Below are 20,680 nucleotides of genomic sequence, written 5' to 3'. Positions count from 1 at the left end.
CTGCACACACATGGCAACTTTTTCACATTACCGCTCTCAAAGGTTTGATACATCTCCCCTCCATTGTGTGTGTGAGTATATATAGATACACACACACACACACACACACACACACACACACACACACACACACACACACACTGTGCAGTACAAATTAGGTCTTTAGATCTCTCATTATGAGTACAACTGGCAGGATGACTGCTACTGCATTGCATTCCTCAGCTGCACACTGGGGGGAGACAAACCTCCTGTATTACTACATAGCTCCTGACCATAGCGGCAAGAAGAAAACACATCATTATCATTTGCTATAAATTGTCTCCTAATCATAACAAACTTTACTGATACTACCTTATCATAGTCATCCCTGCACCTTATGGTGATGGTGAAGTTATGTAAAGCACGCCATACTGTACAGTGACATGTCACCATGTTATTTCATTACGTTTCCTGCAGCCAAGAATATACAGAATGCCCTGGAAATATACGTTTTATAGGAAAGCAGAGATTTGGCTCATAATGGTGGTAGTGGAGCATGTTACATGTAGTGCATATAAGCTGCCAGCAGTACAACTAAATGACGCTGTGTTTGTTTGCAGAGCACTTTATGAGCGACAGGCGGAGCACCCGCAGGAGCTGAGCTTCAAGAAGGATGATATACTGTTTGTTGACGACACTCTCCCTCAGGGGGTGTTTGGCACGTGGATGGGTTGGCAGCTGGATGAGAATGCACAGAAACTGGAGAGAGGCCAAGTCCCCAGCAAATATATGTGAGTGTGGAGACTCTAGTACGTCCTATATAACCCACATTACATGTATAATATAGCATGTCCTATATAAACCACATTACATGTATAATATAGCATGTCCTATATAACCCACATTACATGTATAATATAGCATGTCCTATATAACCCACATTACATGTATAATATAGCATGGCCTATATAAACCACATTACATGTATAATATAGCATGTCCTATATAACCCACATTACATGTAGAATATAGCATGTCCTATATAACCCACATTACATGTAGAATATAGCATGTCCTATATAACCCACGTTACATGTAGAATATAGCATGTCCTATATAACCCACGTTACATGTAGAATATAGCATGTCCTATATAACCCACGTTACATGTAGAATATAGCATGTCCTATATAACCCACATTACATGTAGAATATAGCATGTCCTATATAACCCACATTACATGTAGAATATAGCATGTCCTATATAACCCACATTACATGTAGAATATAGCATGGCCTATATAACCCACATTACATGTAGAATATAGCATGTCCTATATAACCCACATTACATGTAGAATATAGCATGGCCTATATAACCCACATTACATGTAGAATATAGCATGGCCTATATAACCCACATTACATGTAGAATATAGCATGGCCTATATAACCCACATTACATGTAGAATATAGCATGTCCTATATAACCCACATTACATGTAGAATATAGCATGGCCTATATAACCCACATTACATGTAGAATATAGCATGGCCTATATAACCCACATTACATGTAGAATATAGCATGTCCTATATAACCCACATTACATGTAGAATATAGCATGTCCTATATAACCCACATTACATGTATAATATAGCATGGCCTATATAACCCACATTACATGTAGAATATAGCATGGCCTATATAACCCACATTACATGTAGAATATAGCATGTCCTATATAACCCACATTACATGTAGAATATAGCATGTCCTATATAACCCACATTACATGTAGAATATAGGTTGTCCTATATAACCCACATTACATGTATAATATAGTACAGTATGTCCTATATAACCCACATTACATGTAGAATATAGCATGTCCTATATAACCCACATTACATGTAGAATATAGTATGTCCTATATAACCCACATTACATGTAGAATATAGCATGTCCTATATAACCCACATTACATGTATAAAATAGCATGTCCTTTCTCTAACGTCCTAGTGGATGCTGGGACTCCGTCAGGACCATGGGGAATAGCGGGCTCCGCAGGAGACAGGGCACATCTAAAAAAGCTTTTAGGTCACATGGTGCGTACTGGCTCCTCCCCCTATGACCCTCCTCCAAGCCTCAGTTAGGTTTTTGTGCCCGTCCGAGAGGGTGCAATCTAGGTGGCTCTCCTAAAGAGCTGTTTAGAAAAGTTTTTTTTTAGGTTTCAATCTCAGTGATTCCTGCTGGCAACAGGATCACTGCATCGAGGGACTTAGGGGAGAGATTTCCAACTCACCTGCGTGCAGGATGGATTGGAGTCTTAGGCTACTGGACACTTAGCTCCAGAGGGAGTCGGAACACAGGTCAGCCTGGGGTTCGTCCCGGAGCCGCGCCGCCGATCCCCCTTACAGACGCTGAAGAGACGGCAGAACGGAGGTCCGGAAAGCAGGCGGCAGAAGACTCCTCAGTCTTCTTGAAGGTAGCGCACAGCACGGCAGCTGTGCGCCATTGTTGTCACACGGCTCACTGACTCAGTCACGGAGGGTGCAGGGCGCTGCTGGGGGCGCCCTGGGCAGCAATATAATTACCTTTAGTGGCAAAATAAATACATCACATATAGCCATTAAGGCTATATGTATGTATTTTAACCCAGGCCAGTTTCTTAAAAACCGGGGAAAAGCCCGCCGAAAAAGGGGCGGAGCTTATTCTCCTCAGCACTCAGCGCCATTTTCCTGCTCAGCTCCGCTGGTGAGGAAGGCTCCCAGGTCTCTCCCCTGCACTGCACTACAGAAACAGGGTAACAAAGAGAAGGGGGGCATAAATTGGCGATATTTATATATTAAGAGCGCATATATAGTAAACAACACCTTCTAGGGTTGTTTATATACATTTATAGCGCTTTTGGTGTGTGCTGGCAAACTCTCCCTCTGTCTCCCCAAAGGGCTAGGGGGTCCTGTCTTCGATTAGAGCATTCCCTGTGTGGCTGCTGTGTGTCGGTACGTGTGTGTCGACATGTATGAGGACGATGTTGGTGTGGAGGCAGAGCAATTGCCGATGATGGTAATGTCACCCCCTAGGGAGTCGACACCGGAATGGATGGCTTTAGTTATGGAATTACGTGATAATGTCAGCACATTACAAAAGTCAGTTGACGAAATAAGACGCCCGGCAAACCAGTTAGTACCGGTTCAGGCGTCTCAGACACCGTCAGGGGCTGTAAAACGTCCTTTACCTCAGTCAGTCGACACGGGTACCGACACAGATGAATCTAGTGTCGACGGTGAAGAAACAAACGTATTTTCCAATAGGGCCACACGTTATATGATCACGGCAATGAAGGAGGCTTTGCAGATCTCTGATACTGCTGGTACCTCAAAAAGGGGTATTATGTGGGGGGTAAAAAAAACTACCTGTATTTTTTCCAGAATCAGAGGAATTGAATGACGTGTGTGATGAAGCGTGGGTTAACCCCGATAGAAAACTGCTAATTTCCAAGAAGTTATTGGCATTATACCCTTTCCCACCAGAGGTTAGGGCGCGCTGGGAAACACCCCCTAGGGTGGATAAGGCGCTCACACGTTTATCAAAGCAAGTGGCGTTGCCGTCTCCTGATACGGCCGCCCTCAAGGATCCAGCAGATAGGAGGCTGGAAACTACACTGAAGAGTATATACACACATACTGGTGTTATACTGCGACCGGCAATAGCCTCAGCCTGGATGTGCAGTGCTGGGGTAGTGTGGTTGGATTCTCTGACTGAAAATATTGATACCCTGGATAGGGACAGTATTTTATTGACTCTAGAGCAATTAAAGGATGCTTTCCTTTATATGCGAGATGCTCAGAGGGATGTTTGTACTCTAGCATCAAGAGTAAGCGCGATGTCCATATCTGCCAGAAGAAGTTTATGGACGCGACAGTGGTCAGGTGATGCGGATTCCAAGAGGCATATGGAAGTATTGCCATATAAAGGAGAGGAATTGTTTGGGGTCGGTCTTTCGGACCTGGTGGCCACGGCAACTGCCGGCAAATCCACTTTTTTACCTCAGACCCCCTCCCAACAGAAAAAGACACCGTCTTTTCAGCCGCAGTCCTTTCGCTCCTATAAAAAGCGACCAAAAGGACAGTCTTATCTGCCGCGAGGCAGAGGAAAGGGTAAGAAAGGGCAGCAAGCAGCCCCTGCCCAGGAACAGAAGCCCGCCCCGGCTTCTACAAAGCCATCAGCATGACGCTGGGGCTTTACAAGCGGACTCAGGAACGGTGGGGGGTCGACTCAAGATTTTCAGCAATTAATGGGTTCACTCACAAGTGGACCCGTGGGTCCTGCAGATAGTATCTCAGGGTTACATGCTGGAGTTCGAAAGGTCTCCCCCTCGCCGGTTCCTAAAGTCTGCTTTACCAACGTCTCCCTCAGAAAGGACGTCGGTTTTGGAAGCCATTCACAAGCTGTATTCTCAGCAGGTGATAGTCAAGGTACCCCTCCTACAACAGGGAAAGGGGTATTATTCCACATTATTTGTGGTACCGAAACCGGACGGTTCGGTAAGGCCTATTCTAAATCTGAAATCCTTGAACCTGTACATAAAGAAATTCAAGTTCAAGATGGAGTCACTCAGAGCAGTGATAGCGAATCTGGAAGAAGGAGACTTCATGGTGTCCTTGGACATAAAAGATGCTTATCTACATGTCCCGATTTACCCCTCACACCAAGGGTATCTCAGGTTCGTGATACAAGACTGTCATTATCAGTTTCAAACGCTGCCGTTTGGGTTGTCCACGGCCCCTCGGGTCTTTACCAAGGTAATGACCGAAATGATGGTTCTTCTACGAAGAAAAGGCGTATTAATTATCCCTTACTTGGACGATCTCCTGATAAGGGCAAAGTCCAGAGAACAGCTGAAAGTCGGTGTAGCGCTAACACAAGTAGTGCTTCAGCAACACGGGTGGATTCTAAATCTTCCAAAATCTCAATTGACCCCGACAACACATCTGCTGTTCCTGGGCATGATTCTGGACACGGTTCAGAAAAAGGTATTTCTCCCGGAAGAGAAAGCAAGGGAGTTATCCGAACTTGTCAAGAACCTCCTAAAACCAGGAACTGTGTCAGTACATCAATGCACAAGAGTCCTGGGAAAGATGGTGGCTTCGTACGAAGCGATTCCATTCGGCAGATTCCATGCACGAACATTTCAGTGGGATCTGCTGGACAAATGGTCCGGATCGCATCTGCACATGCATCAGCGGATAACACTGTCACCGAGAACAAGGTTGTCTCTCCTGTGGTGGTTGCAGACTGCCCATCTGTTAGTGGGCCGCAGATTCGGCATACAGGACTGGGTCCTGGTGACTACGGATGCCAGCCTACGAGGTTGGGGAGCAGTCACAAAGGGAAGAAACTTCCAGGGCGTGTGGTCAAACCTGGAGACGTCTCTTCACATAAATATACTGGAGCTAAGAGCGATCTACAATGCTCTAAGCCTGGCAAAATCGCTGCTTCAGGGTCAGCCGGTGTTGATCCAGTCCGACAACATCACGGCAGTCGCCCACGTAAACCGACAAGGCGGCACGAGAAGCAGGAGTGCAATGGCAGAAGCTGCAAGGATTCTGCGCTGGGCGGAGAATCATGTCGTAGCACTGTCAGCAGTGTTCATCCCGGGAGTGGACAACTGGGAAGCAGATTTCCTCAGCAGACACGACCTTCACCCGGGAGAGTGGGGACTTCATCCAGAAGTTTTCCACATGATTGTGAACCGTTGGGAAAAACCAAAGGTAGACATGATGGCGTCTCGCCTCAACAAAAAATTGGACAGGTATTGCGCCAGGTCAAGAGACCCTCAGGCAATAGCTGTGGACGCTCTGGTAACACCGTGGGTGTACCAGTCAGTGTATGTGTTCCCTCCTCTGCCTCTCATACCAAAGGTACTGAGAATTATACGGAAAAGAGGAGTAAGAACAATACTGGTAGCTCCGGACTGGCCAAGAAGAACTTGGTATCCGGAACTTCAAGAGATGCTCACGGAGGATCCGTGGCCTCTACCTCTAAGAAGGGATCTGCTTCAGCAGGGACCTTGTATGTTCCAAGACTTACCGCGGCTGCGTTTGACGGCATGGCGGTTGAACGCCGGATTCTAAAAGAGAAGGGCATTCCTGAGGAAGTTATTCCTACTTTAATTAAAGCCAGGAAAGAAGTGACCGCACAACATTATCACCGCATTTGGAGAAAATATGTTGCGTGGTGTGAGGCCAAGAAGGCTCCAACGGAAGAATTTCAATTGGGTCGATTCTTACATTTCCTGCAAGCAGGATTGTCTATGGGCCTCAAATTGGGGTCCATTAAAGTTCAAATTTCGGCCTTATCAATTTTCTTCCAGAAGGAATTGGCGTCAGTGCCTGAAGTACAAACTTTTGTCAAAGGTGTACTACATATACAACCCCCAATAGTGCCTCCAGTGGCACCGTGGGATTTGAACGTGGTTCTAAATTTTCTCAAATCTCATTGGTTTGAGCCTTTAAAATCGGTAGATTTAAAATACCTTACATGGAAGGTAACCATGCTGTTGGCCCTGGCTTCAGCCAGGAGAGTTTCGGAGTTGGCAGCTTTGTCATACAAAAGCCCATATCTGATATTCCATTCGGACAGGGCAGAATTGAGGACACGTCCTCAATTTCTCCCTAAGGTGGTTTCGGCATTTCACTTGAACCAGCCTATTGTGGTGCCTGCGGCTACTAGCGACTTGGAGGACTCCAAGTTACTGGACGTTGTCAGAGCATTAAAAATATATATTTCAAGGACAGCTGGAGTCAGAAAATCTGACTCGTTGTTTACATTGTATGCACCCAACAAGTTGGGTGCTCCTGCGTCTAAACAGACGATTGCACGTTGGATATGTAGTACAATCCAACTTGCACATTCTGTGGCAGGCCTGCCACAGCCTAAATCTGTAAAGGCCCATTCCACAAGGAAAGTGGGCTCATCCTGGGCGGCTGCCCGAGGAGTCTCGGCATTACAACTTTGCCGAGCAGCTACGTGGTCAGGGGAGAACACGTTTGTAAAATTTTACAAATTTGATACTCTGGCTAAAGAGGACCTGGAGTTCTCTCATTCGGTGCTGCAGAGTCATCCGCACTCTCCCGCCCGTTTGGGAGCTTTGGTATAATCCCCATGGTCCTGACGGAGTCCCAGCATCCACTAGGACGTTAGAGAAAATAAGAATTTACTTACCGATAATTCTATTTCTCATAGTCCGTAGTGGATGCTGGGCGCCCATCCCAAGTGCGGATTGTCTGCAATGCTTGTACATAGTTATTGTTACAAAAATCGGGTTATTACTGTTGTTGTGAGCCATCTGTTCAGAGGCTACTTCGTTTGTGTTATCATACTGTTAACTGGGTTCAGATCACAAGTTGTACGGTGTGATTGGTGTGGCTGGTATGAGTCTTACCCGGGATTCAAGATCCTTCCTTATTGTGTACGCTCGTCCGGGCACAGTACCTAACTGAGGCTTGGAGGAGGGTCATAGGGGGAGGAGCCAGTACGCACCATGTGACCTAAAAGCTTTTTTAGATGTGCCCTGTCTCCTGCGGAGCCCGCTATTCCCCATGGTCCTGACGGAGTCCCAGCATCCACTACGGACTATGAGAAATAGAATTATCGGTAAGTAAATTCTTATTTTATAACACACATTACATGTAGAATATAGTATGTCCTATATAACCCACATTACATGTAGAATATAGTATGTCCTATATAACCCACATTACATTTGGAGATGAAATTATCATGTATTAGTATTTCTTCACAATGTCTATAAACCAGTGATACAGAGTCGATAAATTGTTTATTTTCAGCAACTACTAAGAACATTTCTATATTATATGGAATAAAATGCACCTTACTTTGTTTTATTTGTGTCTTAATAACACACAGTATGTGGCCTTGTGACACTATACAGTCATTTAATTGACACTAGGTCTAGGAGCACATTAATGAAGACTTCTACATCTAATATGCCCACATTTATAGATCTAACTGAACGATATGAATGTTCTCGTTCATTAATGAACGAGAACTCGTTCATATCGTTCAGTGTGTAGGCACCAATGATGAACGATGTGCGGCCCCGCGCTCGTTCATCGTTGGTGCCGGGTCGCTTATGCTTGCATGCCAATATGGACAATCTCACCCATATTAGCATGCAGGGCTATGGGGCCGGGTGACGGGGGAGTGAAGAAGCTTCACTCCCACCCCATAACCCCCCCCCCCTTTCAGCCGCCAGGTTGGCCGCATCAGCCGTCGGGCACCTCGGCGGCCAATCGCTAATGTGTAGGGCCCATTAGTCTATACATTTTTGCTCTATCTCCTACAGAAGAGTATCCAGATGGTAGACAGTGTATTGGTTGACAGTCAATAGTTCTACACCATATGGTCAACATGTACGAAAGGTTGGCAGGTAAAAAGGTGTACATGACACTGGCCGATACAAGTTTTGGGGGATTTTCACATGTTTTCTCAACATTTGCTTGATTTACTATCCACATGGAGATCTATTGGGAACAGTAACCTAGAGCGAGGGTAGATGCTTGTACTGATGGTGGTCATATAACATGAATGATCAAAGATTTGGGCCAAAAACATGTGTCAACCATTTGTGTGTCGACCATTCTCATGTCGACCCTTTGAACATGTCGAACCTTTTCTACCTGTCCACCTCTTATCTGTAGACCTTTGTACCCGTCAACGTAATGCAGGGGTGTCAAACTCACGGGCCGCATAAGGCCCCTACTGCATAATTGTGCGGCCTGCGGGCAGGGGTCCTTTTGCGGGCCCACAAGACTTTTTTCTTGATAATTGGACCCAGTTGGGATTTTGAGTTTGAAATGCCTGACCTAATGTATGTCGACCATAACATTGTCGATCCATTAATCCACTAGTCTATAGAAGTGAGCATTTGTGCACGTAAATACTCCTAATATAAAGGATTTGTTCTACTGTTAACATTATGTATTCTTATGGCTGTAAGGTGTCAGAAATCTTTCAGTTGTGTCATCTTGGTTCATTTGTAGTTACAGTTTGAATATACAAAAGGTACAAAAAATAAATACTCCATGCACATTACCATTCTTGTCAATGCTGCACCTATGATTTCCTTTAGGATGGAGCAAGAATTCTCCCGACGTCTCAGTGTCTCAGAGGCACGAGATGACAGCGCTGCAGGCAAGACCCTTTCTGCTGCTGCCAGGCGATCCTTCTTTCGCAGAAAACACAAACATAAGCGAAGTGGGTCTCGAGATGGAAAGGAACTTCAAGGGCTGGACACAATTAGTACTGACTCTATTCCCTTCCTTGATGGTGAGAGACCTTGTGAAAAGTAATATGTGGCAATAAACCTTAGGTGTGTTTACCTGCGAGAAGAAGCACCGTTTTACTGCTCATATTGCTATAACACTTACAGCTTTTCCTGGCCATTTGCCACATCCTCTTGTTTTTAAAATGTCCTCTGATAGCAAGCATAAGAACCATTGGGGCAGATGTATTAAGCCTGGAGATTACTAAAGCAGTGATTAAGCAGTGATAAGTGCAAGGTGATAACACACCAGCCAATCAGCTCCAATATGTAAATTGACAGGAGCTGACTGGCTGGTGCGTTATCACCTTGCACTTATCACTACTTTATCACTTCTCCAGGCTTAATACAGTACATCTGCCCCATTGAGTGCAAACAACCAATGTCCATTTCCCTTTCCCCTGCAATCACACAAATCACTTCTCTTTCATTAGAGTCTATGAATTTGGCATACCAACGAGTTCAAAGGGTGGACTGCACCTCTCCTCGCCCTGTGCTCCTTCTAGGACCGTTAGTTGATGCTGTGAAAGATATGCTGGTCAAAGAGTCCCCAGGAAGGTTCTGTAGATGCCCTCTTGGTAAGTGCCCTCACTTCACTTTAGCTTTCACAATCGCCTCCAGTTTCCTGTTCTGCAATGACTGTTTCTGATCTCAAGTATAACTCTTGATAATTACCTTATATATAATATTTTTGTTTTTCAGAGGTAATGAAAGCATCACAGCAGGCCATAGAACGTGGGGTAAAGGACTGTCTCTTTATAGACTACAAGAGGAGAAGTGGCCATTTTGATGTTACTACAGTGGCTTCAATCAAGGAGATCACAGAGAAGGTATTTTCTACCAGGATATGTCCACTAAAGTCATTCTAGAGGAAGGCAGTAAATCATACCGAACTCTGAACTTGTTTCTTCTTTTTTAGAATTGCCATTGTTTGCTGGATATAGCTCCTCATGCCATTGAGCGGCTTCACAGTGTCCACATATATCCCATAGTCCTGTTTATCCGGTACAAAAGCACTAAGCAGATAAAGTGAGTATATGGTACTACAATATATAGATAGATAGATAGATAGATAGATAGATAGATAGATAGATAGACTCTGTATATAAATCACTTAAATCAGAGATTCACAAACTCCACCATAACAGTCCAGGTTTTAAGGCTATCCATGCTTGAGTTCTGATGGTTGAATCAGATTGACTGAGGTACTAATTAAGTCACCTGAGCTCAAGCCTGGATATCCTTACATCCTGGACTGCAATGGCAGAGTTTTGGAAACTCTGATTTAGGATTAATGATCTGTAATACAACTTTGATGCATATTTATGTAAAGGAAAATTCTACCCAAACCTGTATATTCCATTCAAAACAGAATCTTTAAAGTAAAACCTAGTCCCAAAAGACAAATGAGGGCACACGCACCTTTTCTGCAATTTCTTTTCTAATTTGTTGTGATATCAGTCAAGCACAGGCTCAATAAAGTGCTGCAGTGAGGCCCTGTCCCTAATTCTCATCACAGCTCTCACTCGTTCCCTGACTCCCACACAGCCTCTCTTCACGGACAAGAGCTGTTAACTCTCTTACAGCAGAGAAGATATCTATATATTAATAGCAGAAGGATTACTTTTATGAATGACATATACAGTATCTATGATGCCATTGTCTGAGCAGGGCACATAATACAGGTTGAGTATCCCATATCCAAATATTCCGAAATACGGAATATTCCGAAATACGGACTTTTTTGAGTGAAAGTGAGATAGTGAAACCTTTGTTTTTTGATGGCTCAATGTACACAAACTTTGTTTAATACACAAAGTTATTAAAAATATTGTATTAAATGACCTTCAGGCTGTGTGTATAAGGTGTATATGAAACATTAAATGAATTGTGTGAATGTAGACACACTTTGTTTAATGCACAAAGTTATAAAAAATATTGGCTAAAATTACCTTCAGGCTGTGTGTATAAGGTGTATATGTAACATAAATGCATTCTGTGCTTAGATTTAGGTCTCATCGCCATGATATCTCATTATGGTATGTAATTATTCCAAAATACGGAAAAATCCCATATCCAAAATACCTCTGGTCCCAAGCATTTTGGATAAGGGAGACTCAACCTGTATACTAAATTAAAGGTCTTGGTCCGTAGATTTTATTAAAAAAATATTGGCATTGTAATTGGTTGCTTCGCTTCGGAGAAATGTGGCAAAATGTCCGTGTGCCATTTACTATGCATCACCATTGTGCTCTGCAGAATGTGACATTTGGCAGACTCTCCCTGTGCACTTGATGGGTGACCTGGGACATGTGGCCTGCTCGTGGTCTGAAAATTGTGACAGTTATTTGCAGCCACCCACTAAGCAGAGATTTTTCTAAATTAGCCTCCTAAAAAAGTGAAAACCGGGTACATCAACTAGTATATATTAAGGCTGTAAGTAATGCTCAACAGGGACCTGACTGTTAGCACCCGGAGTTACCTACAGTATACCAGTGGATTTCAGTTTCCAGCATCTGGTAGAACCTGACATTACTTTAGTTTCCTTGTTGAAACTCAAAGAATTCTTCTGGTCTTTTTCCCTATGCCTTTCTTTACAGATTTAATGGGGGGAGGCTTGGTTAAAGCCGGCTTGGTATTACGAAGTGCTAAAATGGTTCACCCGTCTATTATTAGGGGAACATTTTTGGAAGTGAGAAACAGCACCTTTTATGAATGCCCCCATTATCTAATTGGCTCAGGCCACCACCATCCCACCCTGTTTTGAAGGACAGCTGGGATCAGTGTCGGACTGGGGAATGAAGGGCCCACCGGGGGAATTCTGTTGTAAGGGCCCATGCTTAAGGGTGTGGCCAGGCTCCAGTGGGGGTGTAGTGGACCACCACAGAGGTTTGGCTAACCATTAGTGCATGGCCTGGGCCCCTTGATAAATTGGTAAATACTACTAGTGCATGCATGATAATGTATCAGAATAATTACAGCAATGCACTGTATAAAATACACCATAGTCCTGTGCGGTATAATGTAACATGTATAATGTATAATTCAAGTGCACTAGGGTAGAGTCTGGAACCTGATCGCTAAAGGAGGAGGTGGGCCCACAAGCAGTGAGGCCCTCCGGGGTTAGGAAGGGGGGTGTTCCCGTGTGCTGAGTTGTCTCTCAGGCCTGTCTTGCTGGCTGCTTGGCCCAGTAAGGTTATAGGGGAGATGAGAGATGGGCTGAGCATCTCAATGAGGGATTCAAGTCCAGGACTCACCAACTGGACTTGTTGCTTTAAGTGAATTTGACCAGGGAACTAGTGCACGGATGATGTACTCATGGAAGCTGCACTAAGCTTGTCATGGTTTTCTATTGTTGCAGCAAGACACACACTTTTACCTAAGTGTTGGGGCACAGCAGAGTCAACAGTCCTGAATAGTTTTGCCAGATTGGTTCTTTTAGGGTCTGGTCTCTGTGCTATCATCGCTGATGTTACAGTAAAGAGCCCTTTCAATGAAGCCCACAAAACCCAGAGGACACCGGTTTCTGTCCCTTTTTGTCTCCGAAAGGACATGTGGTGCAACACCAAAAGGATATTCCACATGTAGTCACAATTGGTACCAGAGAGGTGGGCAGTCCAGACACTGCAGATGTTCTCAACCCACCTGGACTGGACCCATCTGCTGCGTGATCATTGAGTGGCTTGCTCAGATTAGTGGGTGAGAGACATCATCAGTCATGGTTATTGTGTTAAACCTCTTCACCCTCTACCCAAGCAGTTTTTCCTAATGCTGCTTCCACAGGTTAAGACCAGATGTCTCAAACTTTGGGGGTCAGTTTCAACCCTGTTGTGGTCGGGGGGTGATTGTCCCTGTTTTACCATAATGGACACGGTTAGGGTTTTACTTACACTTTTTCTTGGTACAAAAAACAGACTTGCCCTTTCGACCCAGCTTGTATCTCAAGGCTCTGATCCTATATATGCCACATGTCAAGTTCAAGATGGAGTTCATCCATACAGTCATCAATTTCATAGATCAGAAGGAGTTCTTTGATGCCATGGATATAAAAGATGCATAGTTGTATATCCCAATCTGGAATGGGCATCACTGCTTCCGAAGATTTGCTATACACACTGCCCCATTGCAGGTTAGACTCTCACCTTCGTTCTGGCCACAGCCTCTCAGGTCTTCACCAGGAATGACGATCAGTCCACTTCGGAACAATCTCTTCAAGGCAAGCTCAGAAACTGTGCTCCTGTGTTATCTGCAACTAACAACAGACACAGAACTGTATGATTGGATGATTAACTGGAACTGTATGATTGGATGATCAACTACCAGAAGTCCAACTTAGTCCCATCAGAGCACATGATCTTCCTGGATCTCCTATTTGACACCAGGTGTCACAAGGTGTTCCTGCTGCTGGAAAATATATTGGCCGTTCAGAGGCAGATTCTTGCCCTGCTCTCTGCCATTCTACTCTGCATGAAGTTGCTGGACAAGATGTCCTCTTGCTTCAAAGCGATTTTGTTGGTACTCTTCCAATTGTGGATCATACAGCTGCAGCATCTAGCCCGCTGGTCTCAAACAGGGCCTTACTTGGTGAATCAAGTGTTCCTGTTGTGACAGATTACCCATCAGTCCCTATGGTGGTGGCTCCGCAGACAGAACCTGTGACAGGGTCGACCGCTGTCAGACTGGCAGTGGATCATAGTAACCACAGATTCCAGTATACATGCTCTACTTTGGACACGATCTTACCTTCACGGAATATCACTCAGGATACAGTTGGACAATACCATGGCCGTGACATACATAATCCACCCAAGGAGGGACTCGCAGCTCCATGGCAATGGTGGAAACCACATAGATTTTTTGCTGAGCTCAAAGAAACATGCCAGTAATGTGTGGTGTTCACACCCATTGCGGACGACTGGAAAGCCAATTTCCTTGAGATCCCAAATTGATTCTTACAGCGTTTCAGAAGCCACCTATAAAACCCCTGAATTTGGTGGATCTGAACTTTTTAACCTGGAAAATGGCTTTTCTTCTGGTGGTACAGATTCTCTTGGTCTTTTTTGACATTGTCTGACCCCTATGAGATCTATGTGAATAGATCTACTGCATCCTGTATGATGCACACAAGAGTGTGACTATCCTACAAGCATACGTTTCAGAAAGTGCCCTGATTCCTGATGACCCATTATACCAGATCAGTGAGCATTCTTGGGTTACACAACACTGTGCCTCTGTGGAGCAGTTATGCAAAGCTGCCTGGTCATTAAATCATGATTTCACTAAATTAAAAAAAATATATGTTTTTGTTGAAAAAGGACCTGGCTTTTGATTCCTTTCAAGGAGCTTGTACTGCCCTCTCTGGAGCCATTGCACAGTAGTTCGCAAGCCAGCTGTGTTGTATGTCTAAGCGAGAACTTTGTTCTGAAGAGTCTGTGGGATGTTTCTTTTGTACGTTTTCAATCTGTACCCTTTGTGTTTCATCTCCTCTAATGTCACTTTCTCCTAGCTTTGTTTTGGTAACTCTCTCCCATAGTTCTCTGTATTAATAGCAAGCTAAACTTCAACTAATGAACACTTTTGAATAATAGTATACTGTCCTCATATAGCTTTGCATGTGGGGCCTCAAACAAAATAAAAATCTACTGTATAATTTGCAGGTGTGCCCAAAAAATACAGTCTGCAGCTTACAACTGTCTGTCTGTGGTTATCTGCTGACCTCACTGACCGGGCTCCTGTAAACCCAGCTGCACAGCCTGATCTGTCCAATGAGAGCACTGTGTACGCTCAGGAGTTGGCAGTATTAGTGACTGCTTTAGGTATAGCCCACACATTGCTACATTGTTTTCTTAGTTACTGTATGCATTCATTAGAGACCTAGAGAATTACAGTTTCCAATGCCAAGTACTCTTGATTAATGTTATATAAAAATAAAGTTCCATTTACAGATAAGTAATTAAAGTGTATGGTAGATGCATTTTGGATTCATGACATGTAATAGAAATATTTCTTGACGTTTGATGTGTAATATCAGGCGTGATTAAGTCCAGTTTCTTAATTGTCTTTAAAAGATATAAGAAAAAAATATTCTGTATAGTGTCAATGGTAGATTTGTTTCTTTTAGATAGACACTTTGGGGTATATTCAATTGAAGTCGAAACTGCCGTCTTGTTGGAAAGGAGATGAGACGGGGAGCGGGGTCATGTTTTAAGGGGTGTGGGGACGAGATGGCGGGCGGGTGAGGAGATGGAACGGGTGAGGGTTAGGAGGAGCTGAGAGGAGGAGACTGGTGCCGGAGCCGGGTGCCATGAGGTCTGGCGGCGCCGCCCCATCCTCCTGCTATGCTGCTGCAGACGTGGTGTTCCCTGCTTTCCCCACTGCGATGACTGGATGGCGTGCGTGTCTCTGTGTCCTTTCAGACATGTCAATCCGACTTTAAAAAAAAGTCGGATTGGCATTGTCGGGAACGCCCGCCGGTCATTGAATAGTACTTTGTCAGATCCTTTCCGGCAATGCTTGTTGGAAAGGATCCGACTTGAATTGAATATACCCCTATGATCTGTGAGAACAGGACTAATAATAATAATAATAATAATTTTATTTATATAGCGCTCTTTCTCCAATAGGACTCAAGGCGCTTAACAGGTACATAGCATAATATAGTACAGAAAATAATGAAGTACATTTTCATAAAATACAGAAGCATGAAGATACTAAAAGGGACATTATGGAAATGCTTGAGTAAACAGAAAAGTCTTGAGTCTACTTTTGAAGGATTCTATAGTTGGGGCCTCTCGCACTGTGCGGGAAAGTGAGTTCCATAGAGTCGGAGCCGCATGACTAAAAGCTTGACCCCCAGATGAATTACGGTAGATTCTAGGTACTGCTAAAAGTCCTTCATCTACAGATCGCAGTAATCGAGTGGGGCAGTATGGGGTCAGAAGCTGTTTCAGGTACCTTGGGCCTTAGTCATGTAATGCTTTGAAACTCAGTAAGCCAATCTTGAAGATGATTCGCCATCTTACAGGCAGCCAGTGAAGGGAGTAGAGGATGGGTGTTATGTGGCTAGAACGGGGCTGGTTGGTTAATAGCCTGGCAGCTGTGACTACTCTGGATTTGTAAATAAATGCATAGTAGAACTGCTCATATATATATGTGTGTGTGTGTGTGTGTGTGTGTGTGTGTGTGTGTGTGTGTGTGTGTGTGTGTAATTAGCTTGTAAAACTTTTATCATACTAGATAATCATGCTCATGGGATCACACACAAAAATAACAAAACAACAACATTAAGTGAATGAGTGCAGAAAATCAGACACAGGCTCTCTCACTTCTAGTGCATTCATTGCAGTTCGCACATACTGAATTCCTGCCTTCATGTGTACAAGCACAATCTTCCTTCTAAATGAATTTTGCATTAAGACGTGATCAGAAAACACAGACTGTTAGTAAGCATCGTTTCCTTGTGAAATGAAGCATCAATTGCACACTCTCTGCGTTGTTAGGCCAAGAAACCATACAGCTACTGTAAGCTGCAAGTTAGGACAAGCACTAAAACATTTCTGAGAACTGCTTATGTGACTCTTTTATAAGTAGTGCCTGCGTTAATGTCACTATTTGTATTTCTTTCTATAATGTTCTGTGCTGCTTAACATCCAAGAGGTAGTGTGATTTTCATTTTTTGTTTAATTGAGTCTTTCTTTGAGTATAATTATGCTCTCTCTCAATTATCTAGTGATGGTTTTTATTCCACAATGGCAAGGAGTTATATTTCCACAATATAATGTGCTTTAAAGAAATGTGCATATTGTACATACAATCATTTATTCCAGTGCAGTATCGCCCTAATTTGTCAGTCTCTGCTTTGTCGATAGGGAACAAAAGGACCCAATCTTTCTAAGGGACAAAGTGACACAGAAAAATTCCAAAGAGCAGTTTGAATCTGCGCAGAAAATTGAACAGGAATACAGCAAGTATTTCACAGGTGAGCGCAGTATCACATATCCCTAAAATAGTAATGCATTTGCATATTGTATTTGTTGGTCATAATCCTCCACGTGTGTGCTTGTTTCAAAGGGATCCCAGCGTTCAGGATACCAGGGCTTAGATGGAGACGCATGGATTTTAGAGGGGAAGAGGAGAGGAACAGGCAGTCACTCCCAAATTAAGCACAACATGGCAAATTGATCTTCAGATGTGTTCTCTTACATCTTTGCTCTGTGCGCTATAAGTCGCGTTACACTTAACGCGTGAGTGCCGTGTGACTCTGTAGCGCAGAGCGTCTCTTTAGTGTTTTTGTCTGCAAAAATGCATCTTAGATACAGTGTATTGCAATAGGACGCACAAGCAGCTTCTACTGTGTAAAATGATATACAGCATGCCTATATTCTGTATGTGATTGCGACTATATTTGCATACGAACTGCTATGCTTCAGTGTTTTCCTGGAAAACACTGTAATGTGGCATTCTGGATGCAGATAGATCCTCAGTTACACACAGAATATAGGCATGCCACATATCATTGTAATCAACAGAAGCTGCTTGTGTGTCCTATTGCATTACATTGAGTCTATGACGCATTTTCTTCGAAAAACACAAAACATACGCTTGGGGCTAGAGTCCCGCCACATCATGGCGCGACTTAAAGGGCTGTTTAGCATGACTGCAGCAAGGATGTAAGAGGGCACATCTGTATGGACACTTCTTAATCCTACTTTCAAAAAGTGCAATAAATAAATAAATAAATAATAAATATGTGTGATTGAGTCCTCAGTATTACAGCTGTGCATAATGAAACTTATACAGTATCTTCATTTTTTCATTTTCCAGCTAATGACTGGTAGAGTACGCATGACTTGATATTGCAAAAACACTGGAGGATTGGAAATATGTAACAGAAATAATTGTTCTCTAACATCCATTTGTGGTTAGACACGGTCACATGTGGTGACAGCTGTAGCACGTTAAATTGACTTGCAGAAAGCCTCTATACCCCTATAGACTGCCTTAGAGTTAAAGTTGTGTTAAGGGTCAGCCAGAACTGGGTGCTTTCTCTGGCAGCAAGGCTGGGGGACACTGGACCATGGGGCAGTTGTATTAACCTGGAGAAGGCATAAGGAAGTGATTAACCAGTGATAAGTGCAAGGTTATAAACACACGAGCCAATCAGCTCCAATATGTAAATTAACAGTTAGGAGCTGATTGGCTGGTGCGTTTATCACCTTGTACTTATCACTGGTTTATCACTTCCTTATGCCTTCTCCAGGTTAATACATCTGCCCCCATGTATTACTTTTCTGAGCTCTACATTACTTTTTTTTTGTTTCCCAGCTGTGATACAAGGAGGCGCCCTGTTCAGCATTTGCACTCAGATTCTGGCTGTTGTGGATCAAGAACAGAACAAAGCCCTGTGGATCCCAGCGGGAGTGTTGTGAGGTTCTCTGTATTGCATACCACATCACTATGAAGTAAAAGGGCAATGACCAGTCTGTACCCAGTGTGATCTTCAACATTACTGTTACTGAAAATATAGAAGAGCCATGGTTCAGACAATGGCAACATGAATGGGTAAGCCACTGCGCCACCAAAAATATTCAAACAGTCCGTTAGTTAGTGGTAATCCAGATTCAAGGAAATTTGGACAGAGAATGGCTTTATTCATCTCCATCACCCCAGAGGATTTGAACAGGAGCCAGCACTGAAAAGCTATTGGACAAGGGTGGTAACTGCTTCACGTACATAATCTACAGGACTATGGAAAAAGAGAATCTGTCTAGTACATGGAGGACAGAAAGACTATTATAAATGAGCTGCTCAGATTACAGGGGACCTATTGAAATGCTCAGCAGAGCTGTAGTTTTTGCAGATCATTGTGGGAGCCTTTATGTTTACTTTTATATATATTTTTTTCCCCTCCTTTTCAGAACACTAATTATAGGTACTTGACGAGGGGTTATAACATGAAGAACTGTTTGTCACCAGTGTATCATGTCAAATGTAGCCTGGGTTCTGTAGTAAAAACCCTTCTATCACACCTAAACCCCTTTACTGCTGGAGATAACGAACATTAAGTTGCTTCTGCTGATACTTGAATATGGGGCTTCTTGACATGCTCCAAAATTTGTTTCTTGTAGACCGGTTTATGTGACACTACATGTAACTGCACTTTTTTTTTGTAAACTTTATTGAAACATGCCATCTTTGAGTAAATCAGAGTATAATCCCATTTTTGTGCTCCAGAATACAAGTCAGAATCTTTGGATAGACAGATATTGTGAACTAAATGCAATGCACCTTCTATGCCTCTTGGCAGTGAAATTAAGACCTTTAAATACACAGAAAAAAACGCTTATTTGTGTTAGTTATTATGGGTTTAAAAATATAAATCGCTGTTTCTGATTTTAAAAACTTTTTTGATTTTCCAAGTAATTTAACACTCTACTGTCTTGCAATGCTGTTGATCCACTAACAGGTTTTATGCAAAGCATTGCTGCCGTTCAGGGCAGGGGGTACGGAAAAGGACTTTACACAGGGATATTGTGAAGTGTAAACCCAGCATAAGTTCATTACTTGAGAGCTCAGTAGCCAAAATATTAGTAATATTCATGGTTGTTTATGTTGTGCATGATCTTTGGTTTGTTTTTGTATTAATATAATGATTTATTCATAAATTAACCAGTTCTCTTGTAAACATAAGTGTCATTTCGGAGGTGGAAATTCGCACTTGCAAAGCAGTGAGAAAAAAATCAAGACCTCTTCTAAAGGGAGTCATTAGACAAAGATGTAGCTTGCTCTGTTCTTTTTCTTGTTTACAAAAATCCTAGTTATGATCTGTAAAATGCATTTGTATTGGTCTTCCCCCTAACCCCTGCCCCAAACATGTACCAGATCAGCTACAGTTATTTGAAACTAGTGTTCTTCTAGTAAATTATATTACTTGATCTATTAATGCTTATCATTTTTATCCCTAGAGTCTGTACAAGTGCTAAGTAACCTAATGATATTAATGGGTCTCTGGAATATGGCACTTTTCCTAACGAAGGTCAGACTTTGCAATAAATTGTAGGATCCCATTTCTACTGCAGCACCAAGAAGAGAAGGTGTTGCTAAATGCTTTAACTATAATGTACTGGAAGGACACCAAACAAGTTATGCAGGTCATATATCTAAGGGGCCATTCCCTGATGGTGATCCGATGATTGGCGATTTCTCAATGGTGATTAGCAAATCTAGCATGTGAAGAATCCTGACTCACCAATGTTGATCATTTTTTGGGTCAGAATCATAACTTTGAGATTGTCCAACATGCTGGATTTTTCCGATCACCCAACCTATGCATCAACAAGAACTGGGAA

General features: G+C 43.1%; 1 protein-coding gene across 3 annotated transcripts in view; it reads left to right on the top strand.

The window, feature by feature from the left end:
- The window catches only part of DLG5 (discs large MAGUK scaffold protein 5), a 245,975-nt gene extending 225,709 nt beyond the window's left edge, over positions 1 to 20,266 (top strand). For all 3 annotated transcript variants that reach the window (XM_063958703.1, XM_063958702.1, XM_063958704.1), the window contains 7 exons: positions 600 to 770; positions 9,141 to 9,337; positions 9,767 to 9,910; positions 10,035 to 10,162; positions 10,252 to 10,361; positions 17,201 to 17,310; positions 18,657 to 20,266. In XM_063958703.1, the coding sequence (XP_063814773.1) occupies positions 600 to 770; positions 9,141 to 9,337; positions 9,767 to 9,910; positions 10,035 to 10,162; positions 10,252 to 10,361; positions 17,201 to 17,310; positions 18,657 to 18,760 (964 nt within the window). In that variant the 3' untranslated portion in view covers positions 18,761 to 20,266. The remainder of the gene's footprint in view (positions 1 to 599; positions 771 to 9,140; positions 9,338 to 9,766; positions 9,911 to 10,034; positions 10,163 to 10,251; positions 10,362 to 17,200; positions 17,311 to 18,656) is intronic.
- Positions 20,267 to 20,680: the final 414 nt, after the last annotated feature.

The sequence above is a fragment of the Pseudophryne corroboree genome, chromosome 3 (assembly GCF_028390025.1).
Source record: "Pseudophryne corroboree isolate aPseCor3 chromosome 3, aPseCor3.hap2, whole genome shotgun sequence".
NCBI classification, from domain to species: domain Eukaryota; kingdom Metazoa; phylum Chordata; class Amphibia; order Anura; family Myobatrachidae; genus Pseudophryne; species Pseudophryne corroboree.
The sequence above is the reverse complement of the archived record's forward strand: the minus strand, read 5'-3'. Positions and strand labels throughout refer to the sequence as shown.